The sequence below is a fragment of the Moschus berezovskii genome, chromosome 12, assembly GCF_049115385.1.
Source record: "Moschus berezovskii isolate FMDL1 chromosome 12, NW_MosBer_1.0, whole genome shotgun sequence".
Classification (NCBI taxonomy): Eukaryota; Metazoa; Chordata; class Mammalia; order Artiodactyla; family Moschidae; genus Moschus; species Moschus berezovskii.
In genome coordinates, this window is record NC_142471.1 from 42,896,768 (window position 1) to 42,915,804 (window position 19,037).

General features: G+C 48.0%; 2 protein-coding genes across 2 annotated transcripts in view; both read right to left on the reverse strand.

Annotated features, from left to right (window-relative positions):
* ANTXRL (ANTXR like) overlaps positions 1 to 2,039 on the reverse strand; it is a 38,534-nt gene extending 36,495 nt beyond the window's left edge. The window contains exon 1 of the mRNA XM_088842082.1: positions 1,759 to 2,039. Within this exon, the coding sequence (XP_088698208.1) occupies positions 1,759 to 2,039 (281 nt within the window). The remainder of the gene's footprint in view (positions 1 to 1,758) is intronic.
* Positions 2,040 to 9,156: 7,117 nt separating this feature from the next.
* Positions 9,157 to 19,037, reverse strand: part of LOC129555175 (uncharacterized) — a 46,247-nt gene continuing 36,366 nt past the window's right edge. Inside the window, exons 13-17 of the mRNA XM_088842481.1 lie at positions 16,486 to 18,132; positions 15,462 to 15,500; positions 14,243 to 14,323; positions 12,851 to 12,928; positions 9,157 to 9,384 (exon numbers count right to left, since the gene is read on the reverse strand). Coding sequence (XP_088698607.1) covers positions 9,157 to 9,384; positions 12,851 to 12,928; positions 14,243 to 14,323; positions 15,462 to 15,500; positions 16,486 to 18,132 — 2,073 coding nt within the window. The remainder of the gene's footprint in view (positions 9,385 to 12,850; positions 12,929 to 14,242; positions 14,324 to 15,461; positions 15,501 to 16,485; positions 18,133 to 19,037) is intronic.

Sequence of the window (19,037 nt, forward strand, 5' to 3'; positions counted from 1 at the left end):
ATAACCTTAAGATAGAGAAATAGAACATTGTTCCACAAGCTGTTGGGTGCTTTAGTGTCCAGCACATCTTGGAACCTAATAAATGCCCAATTATAATTATTTCATGTGACCCACTTGTGTCCAGAGCCCTTCCCCACCCATCTTGGGGCTGTGTTGTGCCCACACTGGGCTTGACTGCAGAGAACAGGGGTGTGGTCAGGGGCACTGCAACAGAATGGCAGCTGAGAAGACCCTTTGGACTCATTGCCACTCTCTGGAAAGACTGACCCAAAGAGGCTGTCATCCCCCTACAATGTCCAACCATCTCCAACCCCAAAGCCCCAAAGGGGAATTACTACCACACTCTGGGCAATCAGACACGACGTGCCCCAGGGTGTCTTAGCAGTCCCTCCACTGGACTGTGAGGAGGAAACTTCTCTTCCCACCTCTGCTGCCTTTACTTAGGAGCTGGTGAGCTGGGGCACACATCCCCTCAATCATCAGTCTCCATGGAGAATAAGAAGAATCAGAGGAAGTACAACCTGGGATGCTGGAATTAGGGCAGCACAAGAAGTCTGAGTCCTGTCATCCCCACCAGCCTCTGGGCTACTTCACCCAATCTCTGGGAGCTTGCACCACTTTCCAGAAGACTGAATATGTAAATACTTTACCTGCTTTATATTCCGGGATTGTTTTGGGGATGACAGATGTAGAGTAAAAGATTTTAGGGACCATAAAGTGCTTTCCTTGGTACTAGGAGTCATACTGTTGTTAATCCTAAATAAATAAAATTTATCCTCAGCCCCACAGAGGAGTTGAAAATGGAACCAAGGCAGTCTCTCCAGTCTGAGGATCCACCCTTCGATTTCCTTCCTTGAGGGTCAGAAGGTACTTAATGAGAGGCCCAGGTTTCCCAAAGACACATGCAGACAGACCAAACTGTTCAAAAAGTGCACAGAAACTGTAATGTGGGTCTCTAAATTGCTCAAAGAAGCAAAACATTTAGAACCAGCAAAGCAAAGAACTTTCTAAGCACTGACACTATGAGAATGCCTAACAGATGACACAGCAGTCTCTCTGGGGCCCAGTAAAATAGAAGTTATTTGGTTAAACACAAAACAAAAACACAAACACAACCCCAAACCCCAAGTGATCTCCCACATGCTGAGAAGACAGCTCTTAGCAATCACCTGTCCTTCCAGCTATTTAAGGGGTATGCTGCTAAGTCACTTCAGTCGTGTCCGACTCTGTGTGACCCCATAGACGGAAGCCCACCAGGCTCCCCCGTCCCTGGGATTCTCCAGGCAAGAACACTGGAGTGGGTTGCCACTTCCTTCTCCAATGTGTGAAAGTGGAAAGTGAAAAGTGAAAGTGAAGTCGCTCAGTCGTGTCCGACCCTTAGCGACCCCACGGACTGCAGCCTACCAGGCTCCTCCATCCATGGGATTTTCTAGGCAATAGTACTGGAGTGGCTTGCCATTGCCTTCTCCGATTTAAGGGGTATACACGTCACAGATCCAGGCCAAACTGAGAGCCATCCAGAAACCTATGGTGACCTTTTTAATTTCCCAAAGAAAAAGTCCCAGGAAACAAAGGCCTAGGGCATTCCTTCTGATTCAGGACAAGGAGGCCACAGAGGTCTGTTACTTGGGTCTGATCAAGGCTACTCTGCCCTCTCCCCTCAGAGAAGCTGGCATCCATTTAAGCCAAGTCCTGCCCATATTGACATCAGAGACAGCACCACCCAATGGCACTGGCAAGGGCAGGAGGGCCACTCACATGTCCAAGATGAAGTAGAGGTCAAATGAGCTTTGGCAGGAATTCTTATCTTCTCCTGACCGGCTCTTTCGGTGCCAGGTGCTGGGGCCCTGGAGGTGCTGGAAGCTTTCTGAGTTCTGGATGAGGTGGCGATAGAGCTTCCCCCAGTCCAAACTGAGGTGGTGGAGGTCTTTCCAGCCTGGACCACTGTGCTGGAAGCTCCCCAAGCTCAGCAGTGGAGGTGGCAACACCAGTAGCAGAAAGAGCGTGGGCCCCGGCATGCCAGGCCCCCAGCTTTCCATTTATTTTGGCTGACTCTGCGGCCTCACTGGATGCTGGCAACTCAAGGCCACCTCAGATGGCAGCCTCCGCCGCCTCTGTGCGTTCCCAGGGCCTTTGGCCCCTCCAGCCCTTTCACAAAAGTGCTGTGTGAGCCTTGTCTGGTACCTGCCCTGAGGGCGAAGAGGTGAAGATGGCTGGCTTTGGGGGATGGCCCTTCCCCCGCCCCAGAGGGCAGAATTCCCTGTGATGACCCTTATGAGGGACAGGAAGGTTGGCATGGTGACTTTGTGACCTGCAGCTCTGCTCAGTGTCCTGCCTGTGGACAATCCCCGGGGCAAGTCAGGGGATCTTTGGAGGCACAGTAAGATGAGGCCTTCATTTGTCCCTCATCTCAAATCCTCTCTTGGAGCCATTAAAATCCTGGAGATATCCTGCATTTTTCATCAACTGAAAGAGGGCACAGCAGAGGTGGCTTAGATAAGGACATCACCATCATGACGCCATCTAGGAACTGGGAGTATAGGGTGTTACAGTGGTCATTCATGTGACCCAGTAGATGGAATGATATAGAAGGGAAATAAAGTCCTGCAAGGATGTCAAAGTCCCTTGTAAATGAGGGACATGCCAGTTATCCATTTTGTATAAAAACCACCACAAGCTGAAGGACAAAACAAAAACTATTTTGTTATGCTCACAGTTCTGTGGACCAGAAATTCAGAAAGGGCTGAGTGAGGATGGCTTGTCTCTGCTCCATGGAAAAACATGCAAAAACTGTAATGGGGTGGGGTTGGGTTCACAGCCATTAGTGTTGTGACCATTAGTATAAGATGGTTAGAATGAGACCCTTAGTCAGCTGCCCAGAGGCCTTTAAGACAGAGAGTGCAGTGAGAAGTGGATTGTGGCCCTCTCCTCGGGGCCCTCCAGGCCCTCTGGTCTCAGGCCAGTACGTGAGCTGGGGGCCTGGAAGTAGGCTGAGAGTTGTGTGTTGCAGAGTTCCCGAGGCCTCATCATGGCTGCCCACTGACCAGACCCAGGCTTCGAAGCAGCGGCCGACCCCTCCGGCATCCCACCTCCGTGACCTAGTAGTGATGGCAACAGTATCCATGGGCCGCAGCCCCCCATTTTGGGTGACCTGACGAGCCTGAGGGCCAGCAGGGTCCTGGGTTCCTGGCTCCCTCAGTGATGACAGCCGATTAGGGTCTAGAGACCTGGGTCTGAGGGCATCACTAGCTGAGATCTGCTTCCTCAGCCAGACCTGGACACTCCTGGGAGGATCCAGACTGGGTGCTAGATGAATATCGTGGGCAGGGTAACTAGCCCAGGCGCAGACACCCTCCTCTTAGACAGGATTTGGACCTCAGAGGATGAAAATCGAGTCTTGAGATTTTTAACAAGTAAAATGAGGCATAATGATGTCGCTTTGCATGTGGGATTCATTAAGTGTTAAAAGTTAAAAGGAGGCAAGGAGGCAGAATTAAATGCCTCCCATTCCCTTTCTTGTCAAAATGGAGAATGACATTTATTTTGGTGAGGCTTACAGTCACATTGTGACCTGTGACCTGACCTTAGGAATGAAAGATCAGACACCAAGAAGTTTGCAACAACAAACCACACTCCTGCCTCACCTTTTCTATCAAAGGGTTTTTGCTGAAAACTTTTGAGGAGTTTGAGGTTTTTAAGGCATGAGTCACCTGTCTCCTTGCAACAAACATTTCTTTGCTCTAAACGCTGGCATTTCGGTATTTGGTTTCACTGTGTGTAAGGCCCGGAGACTTGTTTAGATAACAAAACCATTCACTCAAGTAAATTTTAGAAGTAGAACATGTCTTCCTTCTCCCCCAAACCCTCTAATTTTTTATTACAATAACTGCAAATATTTTGAGGGATTTGAATCTGCGGTCTGGACTCCTATCAGTGAAGAAGGCAATGTCTTCATTTGTTTGGGCTGTTTTTAGTATCTTCCCTATAAATTTCCGTATGAATGTTTTGAACTTTTTTGTCAAGTGCCTTCCTGATATATACTATATTTTTTATGCTATTGGAATGGCATTTTTAATATAGAGTAACTATTGCTATCCGAAGAAATTTTCTTATTTACTACTATACTCACCCAGTTTATTTTTTTTTAGTTTGACTTCCTTTTATTTCACCCCATTTATGTTAAAAAAACAGAGTCATTTTTGTCCAATTTTTCCATATTTTAAATTTGGTTGTTTTATTATACCTCGTAATAACTTTTTATTCTATCATAAATTTCCTATAAGCTAGTGGTTAGAGTGTGAAGCTTGGTAAGATTCAGGTTAACTGTTGTTGATTTTATTCCTTTTGCATCACACCAGGAGACACATGATACTTGATAGTTGTATTTTTACTTATACTGAGATTGGTCAATGGGATAAAGTTTTCCTGTCTGTTTCCACAATTAAATTTCTCTCAACAATGTTTTAATTCATTGTTAAATCCCCCAATAACATTCCAGCTAATGGCTTAAGTGTCTCCTGATGATAAGTATTTATTTTATTTCATTAAGGGTTTCATAATGGTGACTTCTTTTAAAAATATTTTTATTGGAGTATAGTTGATTTAAAATGTTGTGTTAGTTTCAGATGCACAACGAAGTGCATCAGTTGCACATGTATATATATCCATTCATTTTTTTAGATTCTTTTCCCGTATAGAGTATTATAGAGTATTGAGTAGAGTTCCTTGGGCTATGCAGCAGGCAAAATGGTGATTTTTAATTTTATTATTCATTTTGTATTTATTAGTTGAGATTCTTTCCCCCTCTAGTTTTATTGAGATTGACATATACATTATAAACGTTTTAAATATGCAACATTGTAGTTTGACTTACATATATTGTGAAATGCTTACTATAGAAAGGTTAGTTAACATACATCATCTCACCCAGATACAAAAAATAGAATATTTTTTCTATGAAAATAATTCTTAGGATCTATTGTCTTAACAAATTTCAGACATACCATATAAGTAGTGTTAACTGTGGTTAAGTTCAGTTCAGTCTCTCAGTCCTGTCTGACTCTTTGCGACCCCATGAATCGCAGCATGCCAGGCTTCCCTGTCCATCACCAACTCCCGGAGTTCACTCAAACTCATATGCATCGAGTCGGTGATGCCATCCAACCATCTCATCCTCTGTCATCCCCTTTTCCTGTCCCCAATCCCTCCCAGCATCAGGGTCTTTTCCAATGAGTCAACTCTTTGCATCAGGTGGCCAAAGTACTGGAGTTTCAGCCTTAGCATCAGTCCTTCCAATGAATACCCAGGACTGGTCTCCTTTAGGATGGACTGGTTGGATCTCCTTGCAGTCCAAGCGACTCTCAAGTGTATTCTCCAGCACCACAGTTCAAAAGCATCAATTCTTCAGCGATCAGCTTTCTTCACAGTCCAACTCTCACATCCATACATGACCACTGGAAAAATCATAGCCTTGACTAGATGGACCTTTGGTGTCAAAGTAATATCTCTGCTTTTTAATATGCTATCTAGGTTGGTCATAACTTTCCTTCCAAGGAGTAAGTGTCTTTTAATTTCATGGCTGTAATCACCATCTGCAGTGATTTTGGAGTGCCGCCCCCCACAAAAAACTGTGGTTATCATGTTATAAACTACATCCCAAGTACTATTTTATCTTATAAATGAAAGTTTGCACCTTTTGAACAACTTCTTTCAATTCCTCCCCTACCAACTCCTCACTTCCAGTAACCACAAATATAATCTCTTTTTATGAGGTTTTATTTTATTATTATTATTTTTTTCCATTGATTAATCCTTTTCTCTGATTTATTAAATCAAATGTATTTGTCCATTTTTAGATCTCTACATGGTACTTTCTACTTCATTACTCCAATGAAAATCTCTATTATGTCATCTACTTTCTTTTTTTTTTAATTTTACAATATTATATTGGTTGGTTTTGCCATACATTGACATGAATCTGCCCTGGGTGTATATGAGTTCCCCTTTCTTTTTTTTAAGATCCCACACAAAAGTGAGATCACATAATATCTATCTTTTTCTGTTTTTTTTTATTTCACTTAGCAAAATGCTATCAAGTTTTATTATAGCATTGTAGTATAGTCCGAAGTCAGAGGACATGACCCTTTCAGCTCTATTCTTCTTTCTCAAGGTTGTTTTGGCTAGTTGGGGTCTTTTATGTTTCCAAAAGTTTTTACATTACTTTTTCTCATTCTTTGAAAAATGCTGTTGGTATTTGATAACTATTGCACTGAGTCTGTAGATTTCCTTGGGCAGTATGGTAATTTTCATAGGATTAATTCCAGATGGTGCCAGTATAAAGAACCTGCTTGACAATGCAAGAGATGTGAGAGATGCCAGTTCAATCCCTGGCTCTGGAAGATTCTCTGGAGGAGGGCATGGCAACTCACTCCAGTATTCTTGCCTAGAGAATCCAATGGACAGAGGAGCCTGCCAGGCCACCTAGGGTCCAAAGGGTTGAGAAGAGTTGGATATGACTGAAGCAACTTATATGCAGAGTACATTATGAGGAACGCTGGGCTGGAAGAAGCACGAGCTGGAATCAAGATTGCTGGGAGAAATATCAATAACCTTAGATATGCAGATGACACCACCCATATGGCAGAAAGTGAAGAGGAACTCCAAAGCCTCTTGATGAAAGTGAAAGAGGAGAGTGAAAAGGTTGGCTTGAAGCTCAACATTCAGAAAACAAAGATCATGGCATCTGGTCCCATCACTTCATGGGAAATAGATGGGGTAATAGTGGAAATAGTGTCAGACTTTATATTTTTGGGCTCCAAAATCACTGCAAATGCTGATTGCAGCCATGAAATTAAAAGACGCTTACTCCTTGGAAGGAAAGTTATGACCAAGCTAGATAGTATATTAAAAAGCAGAGACATTACTTTGCCAACAAAGGTCCGTCTAGTCAAGGCTATTGTTTTTCCCATGGTCATGTATGGATGTGAGAGTTGGACTGTGAAGAAAGCTGATCGCCAAAGAATTGATGCTTTTAAACTGTGGTGCTGGAGAAGACTCTTGAGAGTCGCTTGGACTGAAAGGAGATCCAACCAGTCCATTCTAAAAGAGATCAATCCTGGGTGTTCATTGGAAGGACTGATGCTACAGCTGAAACTCCAATACTTTGGCCACCTCATGCGACGAGCTGACTCACTGGAAAAGAGTCTGATGCTGAGAGGGATTGGGGGCGGGAGGAGAAGGGGACGACAGAGAATGAGATGGCTGGATGGCATCACCGACTTGATGGACATGAGTTTGAGTGAACTCCGGGAGTTGGTGATAGACAGGGAGGCCTGGCGTGCTGTGAATCATGGGGTCGCAAAGAGTCGGACACGACTGAGCGACTGAACTGAACTGAACTGAAGCGACTTAGCACACATGCATGCAATTCCTCCAATTCATAAACGCAATGCGTCTTTCTATTTGTATTACCTTCAGTTTCTTTCATCAGTGTCTTATACTTTTCTGAGTACAGGTCTTTCACCTCCATAGGCAGGTGTATTTCTAGGTATTTTATTCTTTTTTATGCAATTATAATGGGATTATTTCCTTAATTTCTCTTGTAGTTTACTGTTAGTATGTAGAAATGCAACATTCTGTATTTTTATATCCTGCAACTTTACTGACTTCATTGATGATGGACTCTAGTAGTGTTCGGTGGCATCTTTAGGATCTCTGTGTACAGTATACAATCATCTGCCAACAGTGACAGTTTTTCTTCCTTTCCAACTTGAATTCCTTTTATTTCTTTCTCTTATCTGACTGCTGTGGCTAGGATTTCCAATAATATGGTGAATAAAAGTGGTTAGAATGGGCATCTTTGTCTTGCTGCTGCTCTTAGAGGAAATGCTTTCAGCTTTTCACCATTGAGTATGATGTTAGTTGTGCGATTATTAGACAGTTCATAGATCTCCATTTCTTTAGGGTCAGTTATCAGAGCTTTATTCATTTCCTTGTGTCATGTCATGTTTTCCTGATCTCTGTGATCCTTGATTTGCTCTATGGATATGTGCACATTTGAGTGAGCTATCTCCTCTTTCTTGCTCAGACTCTGCAGTTTAGGCTGATGCTTTAGTCTCACCTTGTGTTCTGGGATTTTCGCAATAGACTCTTGCCTATGAATAGTCCTGAAGCACATTAGTGTCAAAGGAAAACTTGGTTAGGTATTCCAAGTCTATAGGGAAAGGAATCTGAAAGATTGTGAGGTCTGGCTCTACCAGCAGAGGAGTAGATTTGAAAGACTAGGAAGGTGGGAACCAAGGGTTTCCTTTATGAGAAATATTAAGGGTATAGGAAGGGAACTAGCATTTCTGCAGGAGTTAGTAGGTGCCAAGACATTTTGTGATGGTATATTTGGGAGGCTATGTGGGTGATGGACCTGGAATGTGAACCCATGTATGGTCAGCAGCCTCCTTAAAGAATGATTATGTGTGTCAATCCCATACCCTGTTGTCCAGAGCTAAGAAGACCAGTCAGGTAGTCCTCTATCTCTGACTCTCCTGACTTCACAAGACACTGCTTAGATCTCTGAATTTATCATCCTCTTGTCTCTCAGGGCACAAAAGGATGACATTAAATACTGAGCACCTGAATCTTTACCAGGGACTTGGCCCTGTGCTGAATACATTGCAGCAGTTATTGTCATCCTCACGGCATTCTGTAGAGGAGACACCATTAACTCCATCTTTTCAATGAAGAATTCGAAGCACAGGGAGATTATGTAACTTGGCCAAAAGATTAAGTAGCAGCCAGTGAGTGGTGAAGGCAGGATGGTATTCACACTTCAAAGATATTTTGGGCTATTTTCAGAGAGCAGAATTTGACTAAAACTGCATACATTCTAGCCCTTGGTAACAGATGAACAACTGACTGTGGGGAATTGGACTCAACATGTCTACATGCACAAAACACCAGGGTGCTTTGTCCTGGCAGGACCAATATAGATAGATACTTCTCATACAGTGCAGTAGTATGAGAAGCTGCTCACCAAATAAACTGTCTTGCTGATCAGCAACAAATTCCAACTCCTTTGACTGTAAATCAAAACACAATATATACGTTCACCACAGTACACAAAGGGCTCTCAACAATGTTGGGTTTTGGTGCTTAGATGTTGGGTTATGGAGGTGGGAGTGACATACTACTTCTGCAAAGCTTCCGGGCAGTGGGAGGGATCAGCGGTAGCATCCTGGAGGGTGGCTGAGGGCATATGGGTGGGGGATATTGGTGATCTGAGCAGTTGATATTGAGGGGGAAGCACTCCTGGCTGGGTTGAAGGCAGATGTTTGATCCGCAGAGCATTTGTGCACAGTGGGGATTCACTAAGGTGAAGTTGACGCACCTTCCCTGCAGAGAAAAGAGAAGAGGAGAGGTGAGGTCACTGAGAAGCCACTTGAATTAGGTGCAAAAGGCTGTGGTTTCCTTGGCTTAAGGGGAGCAGACTCAGGCCCCATCAGGATCTCCAGGGCAGACTTTCTTGATGCCCTTCCTTTCCCTAGGTGCTAGCCTCCAGTCTGCACTCCTGTTTCTAGACTCTGTTCAGGCATTGTTGTTCTGACTCTCATCTCCCTTTGCTCTGGTGTTGAATTTGTCTGCTTCCTTCTGGCCTGGGAGCCTGTGCGGTAAGGACAAGGGCTGATTGCCACTGTAGCCCCAATAAGGACCAGGTTCTCTTGGTGAGTGTATGCCAAAGGGGTGAATCCTCACCACAACCCTCAGGTTGGGCTCTGGGCCCACAGAGCAAGGGCAAGTTGGGGCACCCTCAGATGGGTGATGGGCTGTGGAAACACGTGGGCCCCTAGGTTTGGGTAAACATTGATACAGATCTTTTGGGCCAGTGTAATCTGTCCGTAGCAAGCAACTGCCCTGGCTTTACTGTCATTTCCTCCTTGTCTCCAGCTCCTACCCAGTGGAAGACTCCCAGCTGAAGAGCCCAGATTGCCAGACAGAGTACCCTCAGCACTCTGGCAGCTGGCAACAACTGGGCACTCAACACCAAGAGATGCAGACAGAGAGAGAAATGTCTCCACACTCTATGAGACAGCATAATGGAGAGAAGGAAGGATACCTTGGTCTTTCCCAGACACCCAGGTCACTTCCAGTGGGAGGTTCTCCAGGACCACAGGGTCCCCCCTTACCCTCAAAATCTCACTGGCAACCAAAGCAGCCAGAACTTAGGAGTTATGAGTTCCCTAATCCATCACTCTGCCACACTTTGAGCCACAGCTCCTGAGTGTGGACCTTTCTTGGTGTGATTCATGCTATGTACACTCACACCTTCATGCCTTCATATCCCTCAGTTCATTATATGCAGGGAAGGATGCAAGGTGCCCAATAAAATAGTCCCTGCTCTCAAGTAAGCTTCTAGTCCAGTGGTTTGCTATGGTTGCTTGAATAATGGCCCTGAATATATCCGGGTTCTCATCCTTTACACCGATGGGTGTTGTAGGTTATATTGCAAAAGGGCTTTTGCAGGTGTGGTTAAGATTCTTGAGATGGGGAAACAATCCTAGGTTATCTGGCAGGGGGGCCCGACATGGGATCAAAGGGTCCCATGACAGAGAAGCAGAGGGAGATGTGCCCTAGAAAACATGGCAATGTGACTATGGAAGCAGAGATTTATGTGCTGTCTTGTAGAGGGAGGAGGGCCAGGAACCAAGGATCATAGCTCCAGAAGCTGCAGAGTCAGGAAAAGGATTCTCTACTGAACCTCAGGAAGTTGTGTATTCTGAAAGTGCCCACTATTAGAAAAATTCCTCTGGAGATTAGCAGGTGGTAGAGTAGAGAGACACTGTCATTTCACAGAAGGTAGCAGTAAATGACTGATGCCTTAGTGCATGGACAGTCACGAAGATACTCCTGGGTACTGTGTCCACACGGCCCGGCTGTGTGTCTCTTGCTGTATATTCAGGGGTGAGATTGGGAGCTGATTCTGGCCTGCAGAGACTGTCGGTCCCAGCTCCCGTCACTTAGACCATGATTTACTTTAAGGCCTGGGACCGGAGCACCAAAGGCTTTAAGAAATAAATCAGGACTCCTACATCCACTGGAATATTGGAGGTATACAAATATACCCTATAACTCTGGGAGCCCCAGGACTATGGCTGGGAGGGATAAGGTCAAATGGGAGGGGGGCAGAGGAATGGGAGGGATCACATCCACCAGGCACAGTCACGGGCTCCCAGCCCCTCTCAGGATGAGCAGGGTTGATTTCAGCCAGCTCTGGCTGCTGCCACTTACTCTCCAGGTGACCGTGGCAACTTCCCTGATCTCTCAGGCCTCCGTTTTGCCTCCAGGAAGCACATAGATCACTGTGAATCCAGAGAGACTAATGGGCAGACTTGAGAGCTGGTGTTGCAGGGACCTAACAGAGCCCTGGGTGGATGTGAGTTCCCTAATCCATCACTCTGCCATTCCAGCATGAGCTGCAAAGAGCAGCCCTGGGACTGTGACCATTTCAGAGACCTGTTCTCTGGGTAGGAAGGATCTGGTGTTTTCCCATCTGGTGTCTTATCTCTGTCTTGCTCTGTCCTTCCTGCTCCTGACTGAGCATCTCTGGGTGGTTGTCTCTACTGTTCAAGGCATAATGCTGGCATGGGGCTCTTGTGACCATAATGAGGCTGTGGTTCTGGGGAGACGTTCCAGGGGAATCAGGTGGAAAATGGGGCTTCCAGGCAAGCAAACCTGGGACTGAGAGCCATTGGAACTCTGGCACCTCTGTCACCAGGTAATGTCTCTGCTGGGTGTGAGCAGTGCCTCAGATGTGTCAATAGCAGTGTCCAGAGGCTTTCTGGCCTGTCCACAGCTTCCAAACACCCAAGTTCCCAGTCACCAAGAGCCAGTGTTTGACTCAGGGAAGGTGACCAATGCAGCCCTCATTAAAGACTCGGGGTCTGCAACGTCCTCCAGGCCCCTGGTCTGGTCTGGTCTGTAGAAAGGCTCTGAGTTTGGAATAGCCAGGCAAATGATTTCCAGGCAAACCATTGCCCTCCTTGGGCACCAGGGAGCTGAGTAGGGAAACCTCTTGAGGTTTGTGGATAAGCACCATGAGATCATGATGCTGACCCCAAATGGGGGACAAAGCAGTGAGAAGGGTAGAGCCAGGCTCAGAATTCAAGTCTAACTATGCTCCTCCCAGCCTTTGTGACCTTAGTCAAGTCACTCAGCCTCTGTGGGATAATAGTAGTATTTACCTGTACAGTTATTGGGAGGATTAAAGCAATGAAAACATGCAAAGTTTTTAGTTGAGCAACTGACCCACAGAAAGAGCACAGTAGAATTATCCAGCATCCAGCATTATTACATTTCAAGGATGACAACTGGAACAATTTGGCTCCTCCCCATTGTCATAGGCAATGACCCAGGAGGTCATCTTTGCTCCCTGCTAAGTGTTGCCAGACAGCATTGGGGAGGGGGTGTCACCATGTGCCACCATTGCCGGTACTTGAGTGACCAGTTCAGGAAGATCTCATGAGTGGGGTGCAGCTAGCAGTCCCATAGGTGTGGGTAGGTAGTGGGGAGGAGGTGAATGGGAGGCAAGTAGGCCTCTCCGGACCTTCCCACTCAGGACTGGGAGTTCTGGGCATTGCTCTGGAGAAAAAAGGAGCTGACATCCTTGATGAAGATGAAGGGGAAATGCCTGGGAGCCATATGGAGAATCGTCTGGAGGCTCATGACCTCCAGGTCTCCACTTCTGGGATGTTCCTTTTGGCAGATGCTGGGACAGGGTTCTTTGACTTACAGTCCCAGAGGGCAACCGTCAAGGGCAAAACCAAGACCCCAGCCCACAGACAGCATCCTGTGTCCTGCTTACCATGTCCCTAGTTGGACACTGCGTCAAAGGCACCAGGCTGCAGCGCTGAAGAAAGTTATAAAAAACATCCAGTTTTCCCTGAAAAGCAGATGTGGTTGTGAGGAAGCTACAGGCACAGACGCTGCCTCCAGGTGAGCAGCATCGCCTCCATCTCCCACGTGTCCCCAGGGCTGTGTCCCCCGACACTGGCTGAGGCCGCACTGCAGGCTTCACCTGGGGTGGGGGCTTGAAAAGCTTTTCTGTTTGTTGGGAGATGGACTCTGTGGGTCACAGACTGAACTGGATTCTGGAACAAATCAGTGCTTTAGGTGTAGGAGGAGATGTTGGGGCTGCTTTTGGGGGAAAAAAAGAAAACAAACGTCAAAGGTTGGAGGAGGTATGCAGTAGCCAAGGAGAGGTCCTCAAGAAGAAACATGGTGGGCATGGGGACCGGGCAGGAGATTGAAGGAGGGGGAAGAGGGCCTGCATTTGGGGGCAAAAAGGGAGAGGCAGGGAAGAGACCCACTCGCTGCTCAGGGGGAAGGGTCCTGACACTGGGGAGAAAGAGAAAGATGAGGAAAAGCAAGAACAGGCCAGAAAGCGGACCTGGGGGTGACAGGATGTGGAGCCGGTCCTCTGAGTGGGAATAAGCCCCTGGTAGGTGACTTCCTCCCTCTTGGAAGGTGAGCTCTGGCTTTCCTGGGCCCCCACAGTGATGTCAGGGGAGACGTGGGGCTGGCCTTCCAGCTGCCATTTGAAGCTCCCAGGAGGAAGCAATGGACCCCACAGGGACAGAGGCAGCACCAGAGTGAGGAAGGCAGAGCTGAACCCAGAGATGCTGGTTCTTTCTTCCTGACATCTGCCACCCTCGGCCCTCCTTAGTCCCTGTCATCTCTCAGCCTCCTGCCAGTTGGGATCTCAGTCACTGGGAAGAGGGAAGTGTCCTCAGGTTCCCTCCTTCATGTGGCCCTTGTCACATCTCAGGTGCCCCAAGGATAATGCAGTGAGGTGTCTCCCTCCCTCACTTAGCAGACAGGAACTGTGAGTACTTCTGGACTGTTTAATGGTGGTAAGATCTGGGCTCAGAAATATTTGTTACTGACCTATATGAGGTTCTTGTAATTTAGTTTATTTTCATTCATCCAATCACTGGTCAGTGAAACACAGGCAATTGCTAAAGCTGATGATAACCTTTGTGAGAACTAGGAGCTTGTGATCCAGTCATCAACATCCAGAATACTGAGCCCACTTCAGGGGGGAAGACCCCGGTCCAAAATACGGTGCCCATAAACTCATCTCCACCCATCTAGGATTTTGAAGTCCAGGCCTCTGCTACAGGAACTGGCTCCTCCTTCCTCCCACTCCCCAGTTTGGAGGCCATTATCCTTCATTTCCTAAGGGTACTTTTCTCACCTCCATCTGTCTTATCCTGTCTTCTTGGCATTCACAGCAAGGGATAATCACTGCGGTATATCCCTGCTCGGGGAATGGCTTCTAGAAAGAGAAAACAGAGTCCTTGTCTGGCAGCTCCTGGGTGCAGACACAGGTTTTCTGTTTCCCCCGGCACTGTCAAGTACTGGCCACTCAGCAAATGTTTGCTGGAGAATCAGGGACAAATGAACAGTACTTGGCACAGTAAGAGAGTGGCCTCCATGTGAAAACACACCAACTCCTTTTGGTTTAAAGATATCTCAAAATATCAACAAACTCTATCCTGTCCCCTTGGTTCCTGGAGGCTTCCCTTGTAGGAGAGGCTGGGTGTGAGGCTGTGCCATGTGATGGAGGCTGTCAGGGATGCAGCAGTAGCAGGTTACAAGGCTGCATTCACCTGCTTCTGGCAGATCCAGCCCCCCCTCCCCGGCCCCAGGCTCCACTGCAGCCAGTGTTGATGCCAGCCTTGGCAGAGACCCTGTTTGCCACTAGACATCAGACCCAGGCCCCTCTATCTTGGGACATGAGTCCCTGCTCTAACTACTACTATGGGGCCTGGTTTGGGTCCCCATCTGGTCTACCACAGCCTCCTCACCTGACCCTTGGTCTCTATGCTCACCTTGGCTGCCCTTCCCTCACAGCTTGATGCCAGGCAAGACTCCCTCCATCCTCCTCAGCCCTCTAGTCCCCAAATGCCAGCCCCACCAAGACCCTAACCCTGACATGAGCCAGGGATGAAGAACAAGGAAATGGAGTCCCAACATGCATCAGAGCTCAGGGAGGAGGTCCAGGTCTCTGAAACCTGAGGATCCTTTTCCAAAAGGTCACCTGTGTCTTGGGAAGGACCATCCTACAAACAGTCCTTTGGGAATGACAAAAAGCCCATTGATTCCAGGAAGGATCATAGCTGTTCCTGAAATAGGCTACCCTACATGCTGATTTACTACTAAAGGCCCTGGATCAGGCCATGTTGGGTGTTGGGTAACGGCATTGTCTGGATGACATTTTGTGAGTCTCACATCCTCTCTGGGGTCCCTCCCTTCCCTCTGTCACCCTATTCTTTCTGCTTGTTCTCTCTGGCCAGGTAGGTAGGAGTTGGAAGTGGGGAGGACATACCCCATACACATCAGGGGGCCTCTCTGTGGAGAGCAGTGTGTGTATCAGGTATGCTGACAATATTAGGATCAAAGACACCACTTACCTTTTCTGGTTTCTGGGCTGGTGATGGCTTCTTGAAGATCTAGGATGTTAAAGACACAAACACAGCTGGAAGGGGCATGGAGAGCTCTAGCTCAGCCCTTCAGACAGGAGGGAACCCTGCTCAGGAACACTGGGGGGACAAAACATCTGCACTGGTGTATCAACCTAGATGCTCAAGGAGTATCTGTGTGTAACAGATTCCACCTCCTGAGCCTCAGCCTCTTTAGTTTTCAAAGGGTAATCAATAGCTTTGTGTAGGGTCAACAGGGAGACAGACTAAGGATCCTGCTCCCTGGATGAGGCTCCACCTGGGAGTTTTCAACAGCAAACGACATCATATGAAGACAAGAGAACATTCCTCACATTCCCACTTCCGTCCCCTTCCCTCCCACCCCAGGGTCAGTCTTTATCTTGACCCATTATCAGGGTATCTGCCATGTGCTCTGAAGGTGACGTTTATTCTCAGTGCCCTCCAGGTACCAACAGCAGACTATATACCAGCTGGTGAGCTTCTATGGGCAATGACAACAGCTGTTTCATTTCTGGGCCTCCGGGCCCAGCATGGGGTCCTGCACATCCTGGTAACTGAGTGGTGACTGATGAAGGAGTGACTAAGGCACCAGAGATGGGCAGGGACCCATGCTGTTTTCAAAGGCAACCGCCCCCAAGGTTAGCATCCTCCGGGCCAGCATCCTTCTCCCTTTGGGCCACAAGTGCCCCTGGAGAATCCTCTTCTTCCCCCAATAGCAGAGACTCCTTAGGCTTATGTTCATTTGAGTTCTTCAGAATCCTGACCACTGTGGGGCAGCTGTGGTCTCAGGACATCTGGGATCGCTTTTCCCCAGGAGCCAACACAGCTCATGGACCACCTTCCTATGAAGGTAAAGCATGACACAAACTTTTTTTGCTGGTGTGAGGGCTCCAGAGCTGATAGGAACCTGTCCACAGGATCATGAGGCAGGCACCTGCCCAAGGGGGAGGTTGGTAAGGGCTGGGCATAGGCTGTTCAGTCAGGGATCACTCACCCACTTGTGACAGTAGATGCAGACAAGCAGCGACAGGAACAGGGACAGGAGCAGGGCTGAGATGAGCACAGGGACCCAGAGAGGATTTCTGTAAAGCAGGTTATGGCTGACAACCTTGGGCATTAAGCTGATCTTCCTTGGGACAGTCCCATGTATTATTATCCCCCCTTCTGGGAAAAACTCAGGTATGGCAGTCTCCTCCTCTGGCACAGCCATGGGTGCTGTGGTCTCCTCTGTGACAATGGTGGGCACCGTGGTCTCCTCTTCTGGGGAAATGTTAGACATGGTGGTCTCCTCTGGCACAACCATGGGTGCTGTGGTCTCCTCTGCGACAGTGGTGGGCACCGCGGTCTCCTCTTCTGGGGAAATGTTAGACATGGTGGTCTCCTCTGGCACAACCATGGGTGCTGTGGTCTCCTCTGCGACAGTGGTGGGCACCGCGGTCTCCTCTTCTGGGAAAATGTTAGGCATGGTAGTCTCCTCTGGCACAACCATGGGTTCTGTGGTCTCTTCTGCGACAGTGGTGGGCACCATCTCCTCTTCTGGGGATATGTTAGACATGGTGGTCTCCTCCTCTGGCACAACCATGGGTTCTGTGGTCTCTTCTGCGACAGTGGTGGGCACCATGGTCTCTTCTGCGACAGTGGTGGGCACCGTCTCCTCTTCTGGGGAAATGTTAGACATGGTGGTCTCCTCCTCTGGCACAACCATGGGTTCTGTGGTCTCTTCTGCGACAGTGGTGGGCACCATCTCCTCTTCTGGGGAAATGTTAGACATGGTGGTCTCCTCCTCTGGCACAACTGTGGGTTCTGTGATCTCCTCTGTGACAATGGTGGGCCCCATGGTCTCCTCTTCTGGGGAAATGTTAGACATGGTGGTCTCCTCTGGCACAACCGTGGGTGCTGTGGTCTCCTCTGTGACAGTGGTGGGCACTGTGGTCTCTTTCTTTGGGAACACCTCGGGAAATATGATCTCCTCTTCTGGGAACACCTCAGGAAATGTGGCCTCCTCTTCTGGGATCACCTCAGGAAATGTGGTCTCATCTTCTGGGGACACCTCTGGAAATGTGGCCTCATTTTCTCGGGACACCTGAGGAAATGTCTCATTTCCCGGGAACCTCCGAGGAAATGTAGTCTCCTTTTCTGGGATCACCTCAGGAAATGTGGTCTCATCTTCTGGGGACACCTCAGGAAATACGACCTCATTTTCTGGAAACATCTGAGGAAATGTGGTCTCCTCTTCTGGAAACACCTCAGGAAATGTGGTCTCATCTTCTGGGACTACCTGAGGAAATGTAGTTTCCTCTTCCGGGAACACCTCAGGAAATGTGGTCTCATCTTCTGGGACCACCTGAGGAAATGTTTCCTCTTCTGGGACCACCTGACGAAACGTGGTCTCCTCTTCTGGGACTACTTCAGGAAATGCAGTCTCATCTTCTGGGACCACCTCAGACACTGTCATCTCCTCCTCTGGAACAAAATTACTCTCTGTGGTCGTCCTTGTGATAGTGGTAGGTACTGTGCTTGTCATTGTGGCAACAGTAGGTACTGTGGTTGTCAAGACAACAGTAGGCACTATGGTCCTTATCATGATAACTGTAGGCAGTGTGATCACTGGTGATACAACAGTGGGCTCTGAAGGCTTAGCCTATGGGAGGCATACATACCAGGATTCTGAGGTTGGTCTGGGTGATCTCTTCCAGGGCACCCACCAGCCATTTCCCACATTGGGTTTCCTGGTCTAACCAGGACCACCTGTCCTCAGGTTGCTTCATCTATAGGGACCACAGAGGCAGTAACTTCTCTCCCCTACTTCCCAGCTCTGTGACCTTGGGCAAAGCTACTCTCTCCCTCTCTCTGAACCTCTATCTCCATGTCTGGTGAGGAAGTTAGTGGTATTTGATGCATTAGAAAGAGGCTATAGAAAGTTCCAGCACAGGCCAGGTCCACATGGGACCTTAAGGAATGGGCTCTGTCCTCTTGTTTGTTCATAGGCAAGGGTGAGTGAGCTGCATCCATGGACCTGCACTGCCCAGCCCTTCTCTCCGTCAGTGGCTTTGCTGGAGAGAAGCAGAAGGGAAGGGGAAAGAATGAGCCTGTGCTCAGGAAATGGCAGTCTCTGGGTGACCCTGTGCTGGGCCCAGTGCCAGAGGTGGCTCCTGAGTTCTCTTCTCAATGTGCCTGTGGATGGGTGGTCCTCAGGTGGCAAGACTCCTGGTTGGGAAATGTGGGGGTTCAGTCTCAGGTCCCCAGGAAGATGGACAGGGAGCAGAGGACACAGACACATATGGGGACTGTCACATTGCGAGAACCCTTACCAGCTGGCACTAGACACAGGGGCGGTGGGATTAAGCACAGAATCCCTCTTCTCAAAGAAACCTCACTCCAAAGAGACAGGCTCCGTTGTTGCCCATACCGGGCTGCTCCAGGCTAAGCGGCCTGGATGTCGTAGACCTGGGAAAAGCAGTCCCTGGGAGCAGCACTTTGTTCCCAGTTTCCTCTTCCTGAGCTAAGCCCCGCCCTCCCCACAGCCCTGTCAGCTCCCCAGGAACA